The sequence below is a fragment of the Dromaius novaehollandiae genome, chromosome 7 (assembly GCF_036370855.1).
Source record: "Dromaius novaehollandiae isolate bDroNov1 chromosome 7, bDroNov1.hap1, whole genome shotgun sequence".
NCBI classification, from domain to species: domain Eukaryota; kingdom Metazoa; phylum Chordata; class Aves; order Casuariiformes; family Dromaiidae; genus Dromaius; species Dromaius novaehollandiae.
Window position 1 is genome coordinate 8,052,489 of NC_088104.1, and position 21,019 is coordinate 8,073,507.

The following is a 21,019-nucleotide window of genomic DNA, read 5'->3' on the forward strand; positions in this document are numbered from 1 at the left end:
TACAATTGAACCCTGCAATATTTTATTAAAGCTGCTTTAAATAGGAGTCTGAAGCAGCAAGAACACCAATAATGTTCAGGTCTATAAAGGTAAGATGCACAACAACTGGAGAGAAGGTAGGAGAGGGAGACAGGTTGAGCTCTTTCATGGAGGAAGTGTTATCCTCCTCATACCAGCATTTCCATTTTTTGAGAGAGAAACAAGCCTTTTTCTCCCTGTATCATAGTCCAGACCCAAAACACTACTTCATGGGCATTGTACCAGATTTCAGTAAGAACAAGTCCTGAGCAAGGTCATTTAAAGTAGAACAAAAGTTTCTTCTGCTGTATTTTAAACTGCAGTGTATAAGCCTGGTTTTACAGTCTTACTGCTTGCTTCCTTGTTACATAGAAGTACTTCAGTGGAAGTTTACAAGAGAAGCCAGTTCTGTTTTCTGAAAAACATTTTATTGAGTGCTTGGGGAATTAAAAACTACAAGGTTTTGCTTGCAGCTGCAGAAGCGAGAAAAAGTTAAACATAAATTAGTTATCTGATTTGCTACTTATAGTGCTTCTGAAACCCTCATCTTAATCAGTCACTGCCTACCCCAACCTTTATATTAATATCTGGCCCTTAAGTTTACATAGCAGAATATTTATAGATTAAAAAGTGCCTTCCTACGGCAGTAGGGCTAATGATTATGAAAGCCGATGGAGATTTTTCAATCTTTAATTCTTTGAGCTTCTAGGCCTCAGCTACACCCACTTGATTTTTCTGACTTAGGTAACTTTATTCCATGCTCTACTGCAGGAATAAGAATTTTGTAATTCAGTCAGTGTAAGATCAGCCCCACATGTCCAGAAGCTTTAGTTGACTTAAATCAAATATGGAAAGAAAGAAAAAAAGAAAAAAAAAAAAAAAACACCAGATAGCAGTTACTGCAGTTACTTAAAACTACATTTGTTGTGTAGAATTTCCATTCCATGTATTGTTTTCATCTTCTCCATCATCTTGAGTCCTCAGTCTATATATTTTGCCTTCTTTTTTGAAGTCTTCCCCCCGCTTTTCTGTTACTCGTTTTCTGACTGCTTGCCTAGGATACAAATGACAGTGAAGTCTGACAGTTTCCCCTAGTAATAAGTGCATTTATTATATTCACTCATCCTTCCTGCCCGTATCCCCAATAATAATTTTCTTCAGCCCTTTGTTTCATTGGGAAGCAATAGCTATCTGAAAAGTCGTCATTTAGGAGTCGGACAAACTGAAAGAATCTCATTTCCTCTGGAAAGCACCTGTTACTGAAGTGATACAAGGCTGCTTCATGCCAAACTGCCTAGCAGTCCTCCTGGTACAGGAGATCTCTCAAACAGTGTAAAACCCTAACAGGCAAAGTCAAAATAAAACTGCTCGAGTTTCATGTACAACCACACTGTAACAGCTAGACATTTCATTTTTAAAGTTTTTATCTTCTAAACAGTATCAGCTCTACTGAAGCCTGCATTTGTAGGTATAGCTGAATTCCCTATTCATAACTGACAGCTGAACCATGTTACTTCTATTCTGAAGCTGGAAACTGAAGCAAACAGACAGGAGTTTGGTTACTCAAACATGCAAAAGCCCAGGACTCCTAGCCAGAGTTGCAGTGGAGTTTACCAGCCACCAAGTTAACCCCTTTTAACCACAGGGAAGGGTGGTGGCCAGAAACTGCAAGGAGGGCTCAGGAGTTAAAGAGGGGCAGATATGGTCCAATTCCCCACTACAAGATACAAACAATACCAGCAAGTAGTTTGAGAGAGTCACCTTAAAAAGTCGTGATTACCTGCTTTGCTCAATGCTGCTAGATGCTGAAGGATTTGAATGTTCTTGTGGATGTGCTGTTCTCGCAGTAGATTGTGAGGGGGGTGGACTGGTAAAGAGGAAGTTGCTAATAAATCTCCAAACTGCTAAGAGGGGATAAAGTATTGTGCCCAAGAACTTCCACAGATCACCACCTGAGGCCTGAACAACAGAAGTAGCAGGTCTTCCCGCCTATCGATGAACACACAAAGCAAACTGTAAGATATTAAAGCTGTACTCATTTAGACAGAGTATTTCATGCATAATTTAGAAGCAGCTCAGTAGACATTACAGAAGAATCTCCTTGGTTATGCATTAGACAAAAATAGCTATACCACCAGGTATCTACAGAAAAATCCTTCTCCAAATTAGTACTGCAAAATTAATATAATTTTTGACAATCTGTCTTAGATACAGTAAAGACTAAAATTCAAACAGAATATTATAGTGGCCTACTTAAAGCAGCTACACAGCTACAGCGTTGCTATTTCCAGGGAAATAAAAACAAAAAAACAACACCTACCGGCAGCAACACTACTGAAGCACTGGGTGCTAACTCTAGCTCCAATAATTTCTTTCCATAATCTTCTTTGGTAAACTCCCTTCTGGGAAACATTGTTGCCAGTGAAAAATTGCCATAAGCATTACCAACAGTCTGTGAAAATGTAAAGAAAACATTTTATTTATAACTGGTCACTTTCAAACAACCATTTCAGATTTGCCACCTTGCTATATGGACCCAGCAGTTCTAAAACAAAATAACAAACACCTTCATGTGGAGAAAGGAGTGTTTTTTCCATTATCCTACTCTCCTTTCTCCTAACAATTATATGCTGTTGTAGCACACAAGCAGTTGGTGGCACTGGAAAAGGCTGCTATCAAAACCCACCTCAAATAAACACCAAGGAAAACAGTTTACCACAATTCCACAATAATCGACAACCAGGTGATTCTACACCTAGCTATAGCCAGCAGGTAGCTGACAAAATGAAACACCGATTTACCTGTGCAGCAAACTGCCTTGCTTCTTCCAGCCGCGCTTCAGATGGAAACTGGTTAGTAAAGGAAGATCCATCCGGGAGGCGGAACTGAATCCTGGCTATTGCACTGCGGGAGACACATAATGGTCAGTCAGCACGTGGAGCAGTTACGGAAAAATGCTCCTAGAGCTTTAGCTTGGTAGTACTCGAATGTGGAAAAGGACAATCACCCTATTTATGGCACTTTAGGTGGGTTATAAATTTGGATATACAGTTGATAACGATCCACTTACGTATGAGAATGTATCTCCTCTGGATTCGATCAGAACCTAAAATCATTCAAACTAGATGTTTAAAAAAAATCATGGAAAAATGAGTAAGTGAATGAATGAAATATAAGGCATACACGTTTTCTGTAGCCTGTATCACTATTGGTTGCTTTTCCAAAAAATCGTGCCAGGAGGGCACGGACATTTAAGCTGCCTTTGCATATAAGGCGAGTGTGGTGATGCTGCCTGCAGGCTCAGTGCAATTCTGCATTCAGCTAGCTGAGGTCCAGCATTACTGTTTGAGTGTCAGGGTGGACAGGGGCTGTTAACCGGTCACTCCTGTGCTGTGCCCTCTGTTCAGGGGCAGTGTTAAGACTCATGACGGCTCCATATCTCCCCATAAGGCCTCTATAGGTCACAATATGTCTTAAAACTAGCACTGGACAAAGCAGGAACCAGCTCTGGCCTGACAGGGCTGCTGAGCCCAAGCGAGCCTTGCTGTATCCAAGCAAATAGCCCACAGAGCCAAACAGCCGGGTCTGCGCCACGCTCCCCAGTGTAGTTCTGGCATAACGACGTTATCTCGTTCCCTACCCAGCCCCTTCTATACATGGTATTCAAATCAAGGAACAGACAGGAAAAGCTCTTCTCTAACGAAAATTAAGTATCACAGAGGCAAAGGAGGTTAGTGTTTTGTAACCAGTAATGTCCAAAAGATGCAAGTTACCAAGGAACATCCATGAATAACATTCATGTAAATAACTATGTATAAATACTATAAAAGAAAGCCAACTTTTACATAAAGGTCACTTAGTAAAGTTTATGTAGTTTCTTTCTCTCTCCCCCCCAAAATATACACTGCTGCTTCATCTAATGCAACTCACCTTCGCTCCTTTTGAGATGCTTCTTTTCTGGCCTCTATTTCAGCCTGTTTAGCCTGAAGAGCTGCAGCTTTTGCAGCTTCTGCTTCTTCCTTTGATTTTGCAAAGCGAGCTGCTCTCTCAGCACGGTCCTTTAAAAGCACCAAACACAAACCTTAATTTTTACCATAAACTGTAGCTTAATATTCATTAAAACAGAAGGCCACAATCTGCAGTCAGCATCCAATTACACTGATATAAGTACAACATATGGAGGAAAGAGAGAAAAGTTGCAAAACAGTATTCACTGCCAAAATGCACAACCTCTTGCCATTAGCCAAGATGACATTCACTTTTCAATGAGTTGTTTCATCCAAATAGTTATTAAAAGATGATCTTCCAATGAAAGTTTAACATTGATTTAAACATAAGTTTAACACTTTCAGTGAAGAGAATGGGAAAAATCTTATGATAAGTTACATTGCTGCAGTTCTAAGCATTCGACATCAAAACCTAATAATGACAAGGGATTTCAATTGTTATGAATTTTTTATATTGCATATACATACATATAAGTATACTTAAAAAATAATCCCCCCCCTATTTTGAGGTTACTATTTTTCTGCATGTTCCACAATTAAATATTATCCCTGTGCTTCTGTTCCCAAGCTATGTTTAAATTGCAATTATTTTTTATGCTTAATGATAATTCTCTAATGGGCTCAAGCAGTATGCAAAAAAAAAAAGTTGGTATGTTCATTCAGATAGAAAAAGAACATCATCAATATGAAGCACCAGCTTCATTTTATACATAGCAAATGCTACTAACAGAAACAAACGCATAAATTGTTACAATACAAGACTATAGGATTCCAAATGGAAAAATGGAAGATCCTTGAATGTTTCACTGAATGAGAAAATTTCTGTTTTTAGTGCTCTGGTGGCCCTTGTGAAAGAGCAGAACTGAAGCAGGCTATTTTCAGAAGTAAAAACAATTACCATTGCAATCTGTTGTCTTATACGCTCTCTAGCTGCTTTCTCTTCTGCCTTTTCTCTGTTCCTTTCCTCTAACATTCGTTTCGTCAATTCTTCTTCCTGTCGTCGTTTGTACTCCAACATTTCTTTACCAGTTTTTCTCCGTTCAATTTCTTTCTTAATTTCTTTCTGAGTAAGCAGAGACATTAAATTGGACCACCAAAGTGCCTTGGACAAGGGCAAGACAAAACTGAAGTATTTGTTTAATAAGAAATAAAGCATTTATTCAAATAAGGACTTCTAACAAAAATACTGCAAGCTGTTTTGCATTTATGTGTTACCTGTTCTTCTTCTTTTCTTTTCTCTTCTCGTCTTTCTTCAAGCTTTTTTGTTATTCTAAATTTGAAAATGAAATGCAAAGTCTTAAAATTGTAGTATCAATTATTAGCATTTTAAAATTTTACTAAGCACTTACAAACACAGAACAAAGGAACACATGAAAGTGAACTTTACCATACTGCTGCTACCTGGTGTAAGAGGGGCTCTACCATACATAGGAACACCGGGGGGTGATTCACCACCTAGATTCCAACTTTTAGCAATAGTTTTAATACATTCTTTCTATCCTTTTCTGCTCAGTAAATGAAGACTCATACATATTCTTACTGTTGAATCAACTCGTAAGTCACAAAAAGCCAGTACTATTTATGAACCATGGTAATAGAACCACTAAGTCTCAATCTGTTCGTAGTTATTTAAGCCATCTGCTACTGAGAACTAGCTTCTTCTGTACATCATCTCCTAAAATGGAAAGCAAAAAACATATAGCACTGACACAGATGCATGTAAATCAGTCTCACTTATCTGTAAAGGTGCCTTAGAATATGGATTGATTTATGACAGATTTTGAGTCTTGGGTGGGAGAAAAGGGCAGGCATTATGGAGTAATATAGGAAGTCAGATAATCAAGAAGAAAAACTTCGCTTGTATGGTGGCTGTTTTGCTTTTTTTAAAGAAAATTATAATTCTCCCAGAGCTTTGCTGCTTTTTTTCCTGTAAGAGATGCTGCAGACATATGCAAATATGGTACAATTGAAGACTAATGTACATTTTTTTTTAATTCTCAGTATTTATGATAAAGTAATGACTGCATTTTCTTATAAGTTTTAAGTAAAAACTACACTTATTGTTCAATGTCTTTGGAAGCTGAAATTAAGTGTGAAAAAGTATGTTTTAGTAGGATAAATAATCCCATTTACTAAGTATGTGGTACTGTCTAGGTAGGATATTATAAATTTTAATCAGTTTTTCCTATGCTAAAAAAAAAGATTTTCATAAACTAAATCTTGTATTTAAAAACAATCTATTTAACGAATAAACCACATATTGAACCAGATGCTTCTGGTCACCATAAATTTAAAATACTGCAACCAGCATCCCTCATCAGACATCATTACCGTTCACTGATCAAAACAAAAGCAAAGGATCCTCAAAATACAATTCTTCCTGCTTTTCTGTATGTCTAAACTACAAGCAGGCATCAAGTAGATGAGACGAAAAACGGAGGCAAGATGATACCTCTGTACAAAACCTAGGTTAGCACTTCATTATCCTGGTTTCAAATGCTTCCAAGTTCAGCATTTTAACTCCTTCAATATTTCTGCAGCAAACATAGTGTTTGAATTAAAGTTATACCAAAGTGATAAGATTAAATTATTTTTAATTTTTCAGATTATACCTTTCTTTCAAAGTACATGAAAAATTAAATTGACTTAAAAGCTGTTTTTGTATCAGCCCTAGTATTATCACGAACATCCAAACAAAAATGAAAAGAACACAGAAATGTTTGCCAGGTGACAACAGATTGAACACCAAAACCCTGTAATACATCCTGTCTGTTCCCCTCAGCCCCCCCAAAAAGTAACTGTCTCTTCAGAAGCAAATATAGTACATCAAAAAGCCTACAGAAGAAGGCTTACCTTTCTACTCTGACTGTAAGATCATTCACAGGCTGAGCATCACTCACTTGCTCATCTGAAGAATTAGTTGCTTCCTGGCTTCCTGGCAACTGGCTCGCTTGACCTGAATTTACTCCATCTTCAAGTGATTTGAGAAAGTTATGCACAAAAGAAAAACATAAGGTGTATTTCTTATTGCAAAAAATAATTAAATGCTCATTAGCAGTAATTGGCAAGAACAACAGAAAGGATATCTCAGAGATACAGGGTTCTGCTATTTAAATGTGTGTATTTATTTAACAATTCAGTTTCAGCTTACTAATCAACAGGACCTTTTAAAATTGAATTCAATGTAAAGAAAGTGTATATAATTTATTATATGTATTATAAACCATATATTTATCTTGCATTACAAGAAAACCAAATGACAAGTTATTCTTCCCTCTAGACTGCAAGAGGCATTCCAGGACACCCAAGCTTTTCCTCAACAAGCCCACTCAATATATTTATCTTTTATATAACAAGACAATGAAAAGGATTTCAAAAGCAGATTAGCTAGCATTTGTTAAAAATATTAACCATTACCAGCAGAAGGTCTCGTCTCAGACACACCAGACTCATGAGAATCACATAACTCTACTGCTCTGGACTGCGTATTTTCTGGAGCACTGTCAGACTGAAAGGAGGGACACGGAGCAGATGACTGGTCTCCATTTTCCAGAGGCTGCCCTTTTACTGTGTGCATCTAAAAGTGGTTTAAAAAAAAAAAACAAAACAGAAATCAAGACTGAAATTTAGAATTTTTTCCTCAGATTCAAAGGACAAGGCTACTAAACTATTTTTGGAGAATCGGTTAGTCCTATTTAAAATATAAGACTAAAATAATTATCACACATTTTGCAGTGTGACTGAATCATACAACATTTAATATTTTTTCCAAATTTCAGACTTACACTTAAAGACAGTGATGAAACTATCTACATTTACATTACATTCTGTAGCCTAATTTTGTAAAGCCACATTAAAAAACAATATTACAAAGCCACGTATGAACTATACTTATGGAGTAACTGGTATGTCATCTAGAGTTCTTGGCATATTTCCTCATTTCTGCAGGTGTTATGCAGATGATCTAAAGACCACAAAAAATGCACATAGCACTTTTACAAAGTGCTTTCAGACTTTCAAAATCTGTTCAACTTTGCGTATTGCATTTAAGTTTGCAGATGCTGTTGTAGGAAGGATATGGAACCAATAAGTCATACTTCCCTCTTACTTAGAGGCACATGCTAAGAGCCAGGGACATCTCCATCTCCGGTCTTGAGCATGTGAACATATCCATCTCAACCTGAAAGATCCAGTTTGTCAGCAGGCATTACCTGTTTTACTTTATGGATTCTGGTGACAAGCTCTTCAACAGAAACACTGCCAGCAATTACTTCCAAAGGGATTCCATTGTCTCCAATAAAGAAACTGGATGGAACGCACACTACAGGATCTGCACAGGAACAGTAAAGGCTAACAAACGATGTGGTTTATAAAGTAGGCTTAAAAGGAGAAGCTTAACTACTGTCAGACTAAACCATCTAGTCCAATATTCTATATCCATGTAGTTGCCAGTAGCAAGTGACAAGGGAGGAAGAAAAACAAAGCTACCAAATACGCTGGAAAGCTGCACACAACTGATCAGTATTTCTTCTGTTCTTTGAAATGGCTTAAGCCAAAATATTATTCTTCAACACACACAAATACTAGACAACTGATTATGCTTTGGCTTGAAGGATTCTGTTCTGGCCTAAGAAAACATTTTACTTAAATATAATGAATTCCTTCCAGTATTAAGAAAATCCAAGCTAAGGTACTAAATTCCCTTTCCCAGCATCATGCAGAATTCCTGAGTTATAAGCAGTAACCTACTTAAGAGACAGATGTTCACCTAACTTCAAACCCATGAACCTGACAGATCCCAAATCCAGTACTTGTTCTTTCTCCTCTGTAGCTCTGAACTCCAGCTAATAATCTAAAGCTTTGGGTTTTTTTGTTTATGAATGCTAGTTAGCAATACCAATTCATATCAGCAAACATCAAGGATCAAACTAATGGATAATTCCATTTACATAAAGAACTGGGTAATCTTCTATTTGGAGGATTACATAGGATTAGCATTCAACAAAATTGTTCAGCTTTCACTAACAACAGACAGTAAGCTGAATACACGTATACAGATGGTACCTTTTAACTACACTGTTTATTACATATTTTTGTGCCATAAGAAGTATTTTCAACAACGTTGTTTGTAAGTATCTGTCTTAAGAACAGCATTAGAGCGTAAAGAACAAACATCTGTAATCATAATGTAGCATCTGAACTGATGTCAAAAGGATACAAATTTGAGAAAACTGCAGGCATGCTTCACTGTTTAAAATAAAAGATATATTTGTTTAACAGGAATGATCCAGAATTGTTGCACAGTGATTAAGTCTTTCAACATAAAAATAACTGTCCTACTACCACATACAAAAACTATTTAAATACTTGAGAGAACACTAAAAGCAAGCTTGCATTGCATCGTCCATTAGCATTTTTCAAAGTGTTGACATGGTGACAATTCCTGGTTATCACAGCTGACTACAGAAGATTATTTAGGGGAACAATGCTAAGCAGTAGTTCAGGAAAAAACATCTAGTCTACTGAATGCAAATAATAGGAGGTCTTTTAAAATACCAATAGAGCATTTCAAAATAATACGCTTGGAAATTTCAATGCGCCTGGACTGGAATACCTATACATAGCAAGAGAGTCTTATCCGAGTAAGGAACCTCAATGTCTCTGCATTCTCTGTGTTACAATACAGACAAGCACATTTTTGGTGGGGCCTTAAAGATTTTTATCTTTCTAAATTCACTCAAGCTTTTGAATTCAAGTTATATAACTTGACAAATCAAGAATTGTCTTAAAAAGACTGGAAGCATAATGTATTCTTACTTGGCCTTTTTCCGTCTTTACCATGTTGAAAAAGAACAACCTCAACCATTCTTTTACTGTTACCAAAATGCAGCGGGAAGTAAGTGATGAATATACCACAGAAATTGACAGTAAATTTCTCTAGCTCTTGGAATTTTCTCAGCCTCCAGCGGCTTCAGGAATATCAAATTAACTTATACACTGAACACTGTACTTAGAATACCTTCAGATCAGGGTGAGGACTTCAAAAGCTCCGTATTTTCATCATCATAAACAAAAGACTGCATACAAAAGAGAACTAGGATAGGATCAAACCTTTTGGTGTCAATTTTAATAGCAACAAAACCCTCCGAGGCAGCTTCAGTCACCTTCTCGTCTTCCCACCTTGCAGCCATCTCAGTGGATTGTTCATCCTCACCTGCAAGACACAGTACACACGTGAAGCTAAACACACCACAAATGACCATCTCTGGTCTGACTTTAGCTTTGCTTTGATTGCCTGAAATCAGCTTTGAAAGAGACTGCAATATTCTACAAATACAATGAAAAACAGACTTCTGCATAGAAGACTAGGATCAAGTAATAAAACAAACAAAACAAACAAACAAACAAAAAGGAAGTCTCCAAACGTATAATGATGTATTTTGCTAACACATAAGGTTTCATAATGAATAAGCCACCCGTCCAAGTGTTGATGCTTTATTTGAAGCACAGAGGGTTTTTATTTCAACACTGGAAGACATTTTGTAGTATTAGAGGGTTTTTAAAATGCATATTAAAATGTTCTAAACAATCACTTTCTTTTTTTCAGAACAGTAAGCAAATTTTTGCTGAGTTTTGGCAGCTTGAGGAAGTGTTTCTTAGTACAGCAATCTCCTGTTTTCCTCACCCCTTCTTAAAGGTGTGTTATATGTATTTTAGAACATCCTGCTGAATGTTTTTATTACTAAACATTTCTGTAAAAACTGTATGATACGCATTAAACTTTAAATACACAGCTATTAAAACACAAAATTAATACTTAACACATCAATGGATTGCTCTCATTTAACATATTTTAAATTTTTCCAAACTTTCAAAAAGTATCTGTAAAACAAACTGTACCTGTATTTAGTAGAACAGCTGTGATTATTAAATGCACACTTACAGGAAATCATAAAGTTCCATCTCTCAACTACTCTTTTTCTTTTTTTTTTTAAATAATGCCCTCATGACTTTTGGCAAATCAGTTAACCATTTTTTGATAATCTGGAGATAATTCACTCCAGCTGATTCGCCTTGATAACGTGCCAGAAATCTTAAAAGACCAAAAAGCCTATCCAATAAACCTAACAGACCAAAAAGACGGCAATTGGGTAGCTTTTGCACTCACTTGATTGCACTGTGAGTTGGTCCAAGGCAGCAGAAGGGCTTGGACCACACTGACATAAGTACGAGACAGAGGAACCGGACCATCCACCGAGGTGGCGATGGCATGTCAGGAGATCAGTCTCATTTCCGTGTTACAGGCAGCATGCTTATGGCTCTAGCACTCTGCTTCAGCATATTCCCGTAATACACAAGGAAGTCCTACAGCAAAGTCAGCAGAGTGAACCACTGCCTCTCCCTAACATTAAATTTGACCTGCTAACATGCTAAAACTATTCACTGCTTTCTTTTCATTATAAATTTAATCACATCATATCACACGTAAAAATACACTTTTCGCCCTTTACAAAGGTGTAATTCAGAAGACAAAGTTGCACAGTTTGATAGTGTTAAAAAACAAAAAACAACATTTATTTGCATGATTATTTGTAACTTAGTTTTGTACTGCAGTTCCCCATGTGAACCAGTAAGTAAAGGTGATGGTGGGAGGCAAAAAAAAAAGGAGTGAGAAACACACAGGAACAAGAATAACAATGGAAGAGGAGCTACTGGATGCCACTGGGAAAAGTGTTCTGGTGCCACAGATCCAGGTGTTATTTCAATCAGATGCAACAATATCAACCACAGCTTTATCTTCCAAAGCACTGGTTCAGTGAGGATTTGGGTTAATTCATACATTCAGATGAACAGTAATCATTTTTCAACAAGTTATCATCCAGATTTAGCCTACAACCATTTAAGCATCTTTAATTTCTATTAATTCCTAACAGCTTGGAATCAACTGCTCTCCTTCAATTACGACCTCCGTTGGTAAGTTGGTATAGAAGTCCAGTATTCAGTGACAACAACAAACCATTTGTTTCTTTTATCCCATTTATTATTTCATGCAATATGTTTTTACTTTTTAAAGATCAGGAGTTATACATGCAATCCTTTCGTGAAGCATTGCTGCCTTAAGGCTATGACTGTCTGGCCACAATGCTTCTCAAAGAAATGCATCAAAAATATGCTAATTTTGAAAAAGTCTTTTCCAGCCATATATATTGATTCTTCCCTTGAAATATTGCTGGAAGTCAGAAATTATTCCTCTCTAGTACTACGGTTCTACACACCTCAAGAGAATACTTAGGATATTTTATCCAGGAATCTTTCCTTTCCCTTTAACTGCAGTGCTTCCAAGTGTGGTTAACGGGTGCAGCTGTTCTGCCAGGAGTGGTTCAACTACAGTTATTCAGTCTCCTCCCTCCATTTCCAAAAGCTCCGAGCCAGCCAGCCTCTTCGCCACACGCACTTTTTAAAAAGGACGTGTGCTTATCCAATTAGACTACTAAAAATATCTAAATACTTACCTAATATTAACTTTTCCAAACAAATAACTGCTGTAGCTGGCAAAAGAATGCTGAAAGACACAAATAGGCTGGCGACTGTTCACAGTGCTCTCTCTCTCCCTGAGATGTGATCTATGAACAAAAATGCTGATAACCCATATTCTATAAAACTGCATGGCAAACCGTAGTTTAACATTGTGACTACCCATACAGTAGTCACTCGTTCTCCTATCTGTTTTTGTTAACTTTCCCTTTCTCCTTTAGGGATTAAAGTTAGTTTATTACAGTTTTATAATAGCTGTTATATCCTGAAATTAAAATCACCAAACTAAGTTCTAAGAATCCACATCACAGGAAAAGCATCAGAAAAATGAAGACGCCAAGCAGAATGGGACTTGACATAATTCATAACTCTGCTAAATACTGAACCATCATAACTGTCTCTGAATTCTAGTTCCCAGGACAAACACAAGCACCTTACCTTGAAGTTTATTCTTTTCTCCCCCCTTACTCTCTCATTTCTGAAAAGCACTTTTTATGGGTGGCCTGGTATTTTCTGAGGAGGTTTCGTATCAAACGTATAATTAACACCAGATTGATTAACTCAAAACGTGAAAAGAATTTTCTAACTCTGCAGGCTAGAAAGCCATCTACAAAACATCTACCAGTGGGGTATCTGAAACACTAACGTGACCTATTTCACGATTGGGAATACCACCTTTTTTCTGTGCAGCGGAAGAACCTGCTAGCAATTACTTGACACCACAAAGTAAACCTTCAGTTTTGCAAAAACACCTCCCTGGACTGTTTGTTTTGGGGTGTTTTGTACAGAAGCCTCTAACATCCAACCCTATTCAATATGTGAAATCAGTTGCACAAGAGACATTTCACCTCACGCTCCCTGGAGAGTATAGATCAATCCCTCTTACTGTAATGTCACTTGAATTCAACAGGATCTGTAATACACTTATGCAACTGCATTATCAGAATCACAAAGGCTTTAAAACTAAACTGAAATGTTTTAGGATTATAGTAGTAAAGAATAACGTTAAAGAAAAAACAATGGTCGAACAACATGCATTTATAGACACAAACATCACCTCACTATGAAGATAAATAATTAATTAATCCTTGGCTTTACTAGAAAATATTCCAGAACCAGAAAGAATAATCCAGCCCTTTATTTTCTAGTGCTTATTTAGAGGAGTGCAGTGGACAGGGAAAGAGGGACAGACAGACAGGAGCAGAGAGCAAACAAAATAAAATAGACCTAACATAATTCAATAATTTCTGCCAAGATTGAACCTGATCTAGTTATCCTTTACAAAATGATCACCCTAAAATTAAGCAGTTAACTTGTATTTCCAATTCCTTTGCTATTTTTTTTTCCTTTTTTAACTTTTTATCCCAATGAAAGTTTTTGGAGGAAGCGTACGAAACAAAACAAAACAACCCTGAACGTTTCTGAAAACACATTTTCCTGCTCAGACTGCTGTTTTGGAATGCATGTCCCTAATGACTATGGGTCAGTACTTAGTGTGAAGACTCAACGGTACCATCACTACCAACTGTGCAGTTCCGGACACGGACCTACACTAACAACAAACCTAATCACTGCCAGCAGAAGAAGAAACAATTATTTCACCACTAAACATCCTTCAGACACACCTGTTTCCCAGCATGGTAAGAAAGCATGTCCTTGGGCTTCCCAACTCTCTTTTCCAGCAGGCAGAACAAGACTGCTTAACTCAGCCCCAGGGTAGCGCCTTAATCCTGTTGTTTCTAGGGTAGGTCAGAGTTCAGCACAACTCTCCAACTCCTTCATTCTGGTGATATGGTCTCCCTAAGTAACACCCCCACCCCCTATAAGAATAAACAAAACATAAAAATTCAAAACCTTGCAAAATATTACAATCTCAAAACTAGGTTAAATCCCTGAAAACATAGATTTATCAACCCTCCATATATCTACATATTCCTATATCTACCTAGTAAACATTCACACCTAAAAAAAGGACGTGTTTGTGTAGAATTTTAATTTAATCAAAAATACTTCAAACAAGTTACAACATGGGCTTAACGCCAGATGCTTGTGTATCAAGTTCAAAACTTGTAGGTAGTGAATTACTATTACAAGTTCTTTGAGCATCTGAAACATCCAAGAAATTTAGCAGAAAATTTTTAACCCTGAGTAGGCGGAAGGGGTGGGGGAGCCTTTACACAAGTCACAGCGTGTTATGTTTCAGAGCTAAAGATGTCAAGTGTTGCAAAATGCCTGTGTCAGGAGGTTTGTTGTTGTTTACCAGTGGGCTTTCCATTGGATTTTATACGGCATACTGGGATCATCTCATCGTTGACTATGGAGGCAGACAGTGCTATGTGGCTCTAGAGGCAAAGACACTGAAGCACACTTACATTAAAAAAAAAAAAAAAAAAAGACTTTCAGCACAGCAGCCACCTGCCATCACGGTCTGTGGGCTTTAACATGCCATGTTAAAAGGCTGAGAAGATCCTTCTAGCATTATGTTTGCTATCCACTAGAAATGCTGTTTTCCGAATATAAGGACACCTATATCAAGGCAGCCCAAAGGTGACTGAGCTTTCTGTTTACCTTCCCTCTGGAAGTGAACTTTTTTGGAAGCTAAGTGAATCCCATGTTTCGATAACTCTTAAGGGAACAACGCTAGTCACATTTGGCTGAGCGTGGGTGTCTTTCTGTGAGGTGTCTGAAGAACTTCAAGCTATAAGCACTTAGGGCATTAGTAAGAAATACAAGGGACAACATGGGCACGCACACACACAAACCTACAAAAAGAAAGCAAAGAGTCTGTTGTCCTCGTTTTCTTTTACCCATTCTCATCCTTTGCAGAAAGGAGTGCAACGCCTATGAAGACAACCTACGTTTAATTCCTCTAATCACCGGCTACAAGACACGCAGCGCAGGGAACCCAGAGGAACAAGCATATCCCGCAAAGGCCGTTAATAAGTCACAGCAGCGAGAACTGAACGCAGCCCTGCGCAAGCGAACGGTATCGCGAAGGGAAAAGCGTAACTTGGGCGCTCTGGAGCCGCGCGCAGGGCCACGACGCGCCGCGGGCAGCGCCGGGGGGCTGGGGCCACCGCGCCGCCGGGCCGGGCAGGAGGGACCGGGCTGACACAGCAGAAACGGGCGCCCGCCGGCAGAGGGGGCAGGGAGGCGGCAGCTGGCAGCGCCGCTGCGCACGGAGCCTCGGGCAGGCGCCGCCCGGGCCCCAGCGAGCCCCGGGGCCGGCCCGAGGGGCAGCGGGGGGGAAGGGGAGGCCGGAGCTGCGCCCGGGGCCGCGGGGCCCGCCCGGGGCGGCGGCTCACGGTTCCCGGTGGGGGGGAGGGGGAGACCACGGCCCCGGGGTGGCGCAGGCGGCGCGGGGCGAGGGCCCAGCGGCGCCCCCCGCCGCGGCGGGCCGTACCTGACACGAACACGACGAAGACCGAGCTCCGCTGCTTGGCGGCGGCGATGGCGGCCGGGATGGAGCCGCCGAACCACATCATGGTGCCGCCGGCCCGAGCCGCCGCCAGCCGCCGCCACGCGCGTGCGCAGCAGCCGCCGGGGGCGGGGCCGCCCCAACGGCTCTCGCGGCGCGTGCGCCCACGGCAGCATCGCCTTCCGATTCGCGTCCGCCGATTGCGCTCGCCGCCCGCCCTGCCGCGCGTTTAGCGGCGGCAGATTCGCCCCGGCAACGGGGGGCGGCCGCCATGTCGGGCCCGCGGGCCCGCACGTCGCGCCGCCGCCCCCGCGCGGCGGCAGCCCCTCTACCCCCCGCCGCGAAATGGCCGCCCCAGGCGCGGCGAGGCAACTTGCACCTGGGCCCTCCTGTTAGTTTCCCCAGTAACAAGAAAACCAGCCTTTCCTTCAAGCACTCTGGTGATAACGTTTTGGAAAGAACGGTACACTTAGTTTTCCTGAAACGCTACTGCAGAGCAAGGACTGTGGATGTGTGTTCCTGGGAAGCTGGTGCTGAGGCAGGTGATGTAAAAGATTTGACAGGCAGGATAGGGGCAGGCCTCTGTCCTGTGGTACTTTGTGTCACCAGGAAGGAATTTAGCTAGAAAAATCAATAGGTAATGACAACAACAGAAAATAAGCTATAATGAAAGCATTAAAAACAATATAAAAGACTTGTGGTATTTCTCAAGATGTAGCACATGGAAAACGTGTTTCACAGTAGTCTGGCTCATTGGCTAAGTTATGCTCGAGACAAGATTAATGAAGTTGTAATCAGCTGTTACTGCAGCTTTTCAGGTGTGAGGGCATTTTTTTTTTTTTTTTGGTAATTTCTTTCCTCATGGTACCACATAGGTTATAGAGCAGTGCCAAAGGTCTCATTTCATAGTCTGGTTGGTATTAAGTTAAACAACATACATGTTGCAGAAATGACCAAAAAAATCATTTCTGTTACATGTATATAAAGTAAGAGGGGATACATAAATAAGAACCCTGGGAAAAAAGGAAACTGGATCAAGGCAACTTCCTGTTTTTTTTGTTTTTGTTTTTGTTTTTTTTTTAAAGCAAGTTTGAAAGGTCTCTCCCGCATTCACCTGGTTTCCCAAATTGCTTGTAATAGCAACATTATGTAACATCTGAGGAAACCTCACAATCCACCTCCAGAGCATCCACTATTGCAAGTCTGAGACTCTTCAGAGCATATGGAGCCAAGTTTGACTGAAGTCACATGCCTCGCTCCTGTGAAATTTCACCTAGTTTGTTAGGAAGATAGACAAATCTGAATTCTGCAGTGATTTGGGGAAACAATGCAAGAGAACCATTTACATTTTAAGAGACTTTTTCCCCCCAAAAGTGCAAATCTACTTACATTAGAAAGGTAATTATTAGTGAATTACTGTTTTTAATTGGCACTAAACAATGGCACATTAACAAATCCAAGTATCAGTTTAAGTAAAGCAGAAATAGTAAAGAATCTGAGTTAACACATGGAGACAAGCTATCCAGTATCTGTAAATCAGTGTGATAGATTAGCATAGCACATTTAATAGTGCTATTCCTCAGGATAATCAGTTTGGAAACCATGAGAAAGGCGAGGCTGCACTGCATACTAGTCTCTCTAATTAATCCTTGTGGTTTTAGATTCAGATTCTCAGTTACCTGATGCACAGGAACCGAATTAAGAATAAACTCCAATATTAAGCATTATGCAGCAGCACATTTTATTTTTATACTTTGGACCGGTTTGGAAAGCATACAACTATCAGAAACATACAGATTTTCCTGTTTAGCTCTTTGGTTTACAGCACTAGTCTCATCTGACACTCAAACTTCTTCCCAGAAGTGCAGAAACAGTTCATTACAGTTGCGTGCATCCTGTATAATGACTAGGCTCATGTGCATTACCTGCAAGACTGATAAATGGGAGGAAAAAAAAATCAGGAAACACTAATGTTTTTGTGTCCTGAACCAAATTTTAATGTTCCTTAAACATCTCTAAGCAAGATCCACTTTCAACCTGACCAATTTTGACAATGAGCAAACATGACAAAAAGTCAAGGAGTTACAAGCAGGATAAAAAATAAACCTTGTTAATAAGGGGTTGCCAAAGAGTCAGGTCCAAACTCCATTCCTACAAGCCTAAACACACAAGACAGCCTTTGTAGTAAAAGGAAATTCCCGCTTGCTATGATAGGAACGTAAATGCTTACAGTTTCAAGTCAGCCAAGAGGCAACTTCATTTACACTGGACCTTATATCTAAAGTTTTCAAATTTGAATAGTGACTTTACCCTGAAGTTGCAGAATGAGCAAACTTAAAGGGGCTTCATTTTCAGGAAGTTTTGGAAATGAGGCCCTTTTATGGGTTCTGGTCTACACCTGAGAATTAAGGCTTCCAAAATGAAGTCACAGTAACATTCTGTGCTTCAGACAGTTTTTCATACCCTGTTGACAGCACTGGCCAAAAATACTCCAAACCCAAAACATTTTAAATGTGAATAGGATCACGTTTTCAGGGAGTGTGGACCTGATCACTGAAAGTTAGGCTAACTATTTCAAATATCAATCCTCAGAAGACTGAGCTATAGAAACATTGAAGAGATTGGAGTAAGTCCTTCTGAGCTAGAAATAAGGACTAAAATAAAAATTCTACCTGGAATAATTTTTCATGACTAACATAAAAGTGGTCTGATCAGTTTTCTCCAAAACTTTATATAAACATTCTTTGCCGCAGGGCTAAACACAGGAAATTACAGCCCATACCAATTTTCTAGGGGAGGAAAAAAAAAAAGTCATGGAGCTAAATACATCTTTATAAAAGAAGTTAGTTGTAATTTTAATTACAACTTCCTCTTGGACATTTAGACAAGTTAGTACAAGATCAACTCAAACAACAAAACATCAAGATAGCTTAAAACAACTAACACGTCAAATACGAAGTTTTAAGGCACAAGTAAGTGTCAAAGCATGAAAATATAACTATTTGTTCCACCTTGAGAGAGACAGGGCTTGCATCAATAGAAAGGAAAAACGATACGGAGCTGCTTGTATAGCACAAGAGGAAAAAAAGCTAGTCTTACTGTGAAAGGCATGTTGGATATGCACGTATCTTATTAGATTCCTCAGCTAAACAATTTTTCTTGTGCTTTGACGACATTAAATTCCTGTCTACGTACTGCTGTCCCCATCTGGGTCTTGAAACACAACATAGAGGCCCAGCAAGATCAGAGATGTTTGCAGATAGGAACACCTAAGTGCTATAGATTCTTCAGTCTCCAGTATACCACAATGCTACATTTCCTTCTTTATAGATGTTGCACTGAAATCACCACCAGTGTTTTACTTTTTATGGCCATCTTCCTCTAAGTCTACATGCATGGGTGAAAGAGAAGGATTTCAACATTAAAATAGAATAAATTTGCTCAGTCAGGAGCTTCAGGTAAGATGCAAGATACATATTATCTACATTTCATTTTATATCGATCTAGTCTTACTGAGACACAAAAAGTGTGAGGCTTTAGTTTGGCAGTGGTGAGGAAGCTGTGAGCAGATCACCCAGATGTGCTGTTACGATGTGCCTGAATCCAACCTCATGTGCATGTGCTTGTGAGCACTCCCAGAAAACAGGGCTTAAATTCTTCTTCTTAATTTTGAATGATCATTTTCAGTGTACTATTACAAATAACATTAAATCTGTTCACAAGTTCAGGAAGGCATTTTATACAGAAAAATTAATTAATTTTAAAAAATAAGACATACTAGCCTTCTTTGTACAAGACAGTTACCAAATTTCTTTGGGTTTTCTGCTTCTTCCATTTTTTTTCCCTCAGCTTTTAAAAGTCATAAGAAATGCTCCCAATCAAATGAAATGTCTATCATTGCAATATAACGTAAATTGTCACTTAATTCCTTCTGTCATCATTTACTTAAAAAAATTGCTACAATGTTACAACAGGAAACTCAAGTACACTAGTACTAGAACACTATTTGAGAACACCTGAGAAAGCAAGTTTTACATACAATGTCTATTTCATGCCATAAAGTACATTTATTTGCTTTCTAGAACATGATCCAAGTTTATGGAACAAATCTAGTTCCTGGGTTTTAGTATGCAGTCCCTACGCTTGTGTGTTTTAAGGAACCAAAAAGGGGTAGAAGTGGTAAGAAAGATGAGTGAAAGCCAGGAAAGTACAGTTGGCTAGATGAGTTTGCAAGCTAACGTCTGATGAACCCTGCCCTGTTACTACAGACAATACCAAATGCCACAAAAATCAAGAATGAACAAAAGACTATAAAGCAAAAATGCATTAGTTTTTGTGCCTGCTTTTGACAGCAGTGGCGTTTGACACTTCCAAGTCCTGAGAATATCTGCAAGTCTCACAGTGGCATGTCCAGATCAAAAATATAACTGCCCCTATTCAACAGAAATAAAAACAGATGCTCAGAAGTGGTGACTTGCCTGTAGTAATAGTAGGTAGGTATCAGATTCAAGATTAGAATACAAATAACCTATTAAGGGATATAATTTTTTCTCCTAGGGCAACTTTCACTCCAGTTAACTTACTTGGTAGGAATTAAATACTTGCTGGGAGCTGTTCATAATCATTGCATTCATTCCTTCCTTTTGCTTGGATTGTTTCTGTTTTCTCCATGCTTACCTCTCTCATTACGTTTTCTTCTTTGGTTGTTACAGGAAAGCTTATTAAAAGAAGCAAGTGATGCAGCATCCTCTGAAAATACTTGGATTTGATGTTCTCTTTTCTTCAGTCATTCAAAATAGGTGAAAACTGCCTGCTATCGATTCTGTTTTCTATCAGAAATCTTGTCCTGGAGTTTGCTAGCCACAGGAGGCAGCTGCCTGTATGGGTTGTGAACAATTGTCATTACAGACCTTTAGTCTGTTAATGACTTTTACAGGATTAAAACCATAATCTTGAGCTGGTGCTCAAACTTGGCAAGAGGGAATGATGGAGCCTCTGCATTGGCAATGATGTTCTCTCTCTCTTTACAGTATTCAGAGGG

At 39.1% G+C, this 21,019-nt stretch overlaps 1 protein-coding gene across 2 annotated transcripts; it reads right to left on the minus strand.

Annotated features, from left to right (window-relative positions):
* Window positions 1-424: 424 nt before the first annotated feature.
* UBXN4 (UBX domain protein 4) lies at window positions 425-16,137 on the minus strand. Of its 2 annotated transcripts, none has more exons than XM_026108743.2 (13): window positions 15,964-16,137; window positions 10,137-10,239; window positions 9,244-9,272; window positions 8,237-8,355; window positions 7,437-7,602; window positions 6,879-6,996; window positions 5,241-5,295; window positions 4,924-5,088; window positions 3,949-4,076; window positions 2,820-2,922; window positions 2,339-2,470; window positions 1,799-2,007; window positions 425-1,072 (listed from the first exon to the last, which is right to left on the minus strand). In XM_026108743.2, exons 1-13 carry the CDS (start codon window positions 16,043-16,045, stop codon window positions 934-936), a joined length of 1,548 nt encoding a protein of 515 aa, XP_025964528.1. In that variant the 5' UTR covers window positions 16,046-16,137; the 3' UTR covers window positions 425-933. The 2 variants fall into 2 exon arrangements, with proteins under 2 accessions (XP_025964528.1, XP_025964529.1); XM_026108744.2 differs by having other exon boundaries at window positions 7,443-7,602; window positions 15,964-16,135.
* Between the last annotated feature and the right edge of the window lie 4,882 nt (window positions 16,138-21,019).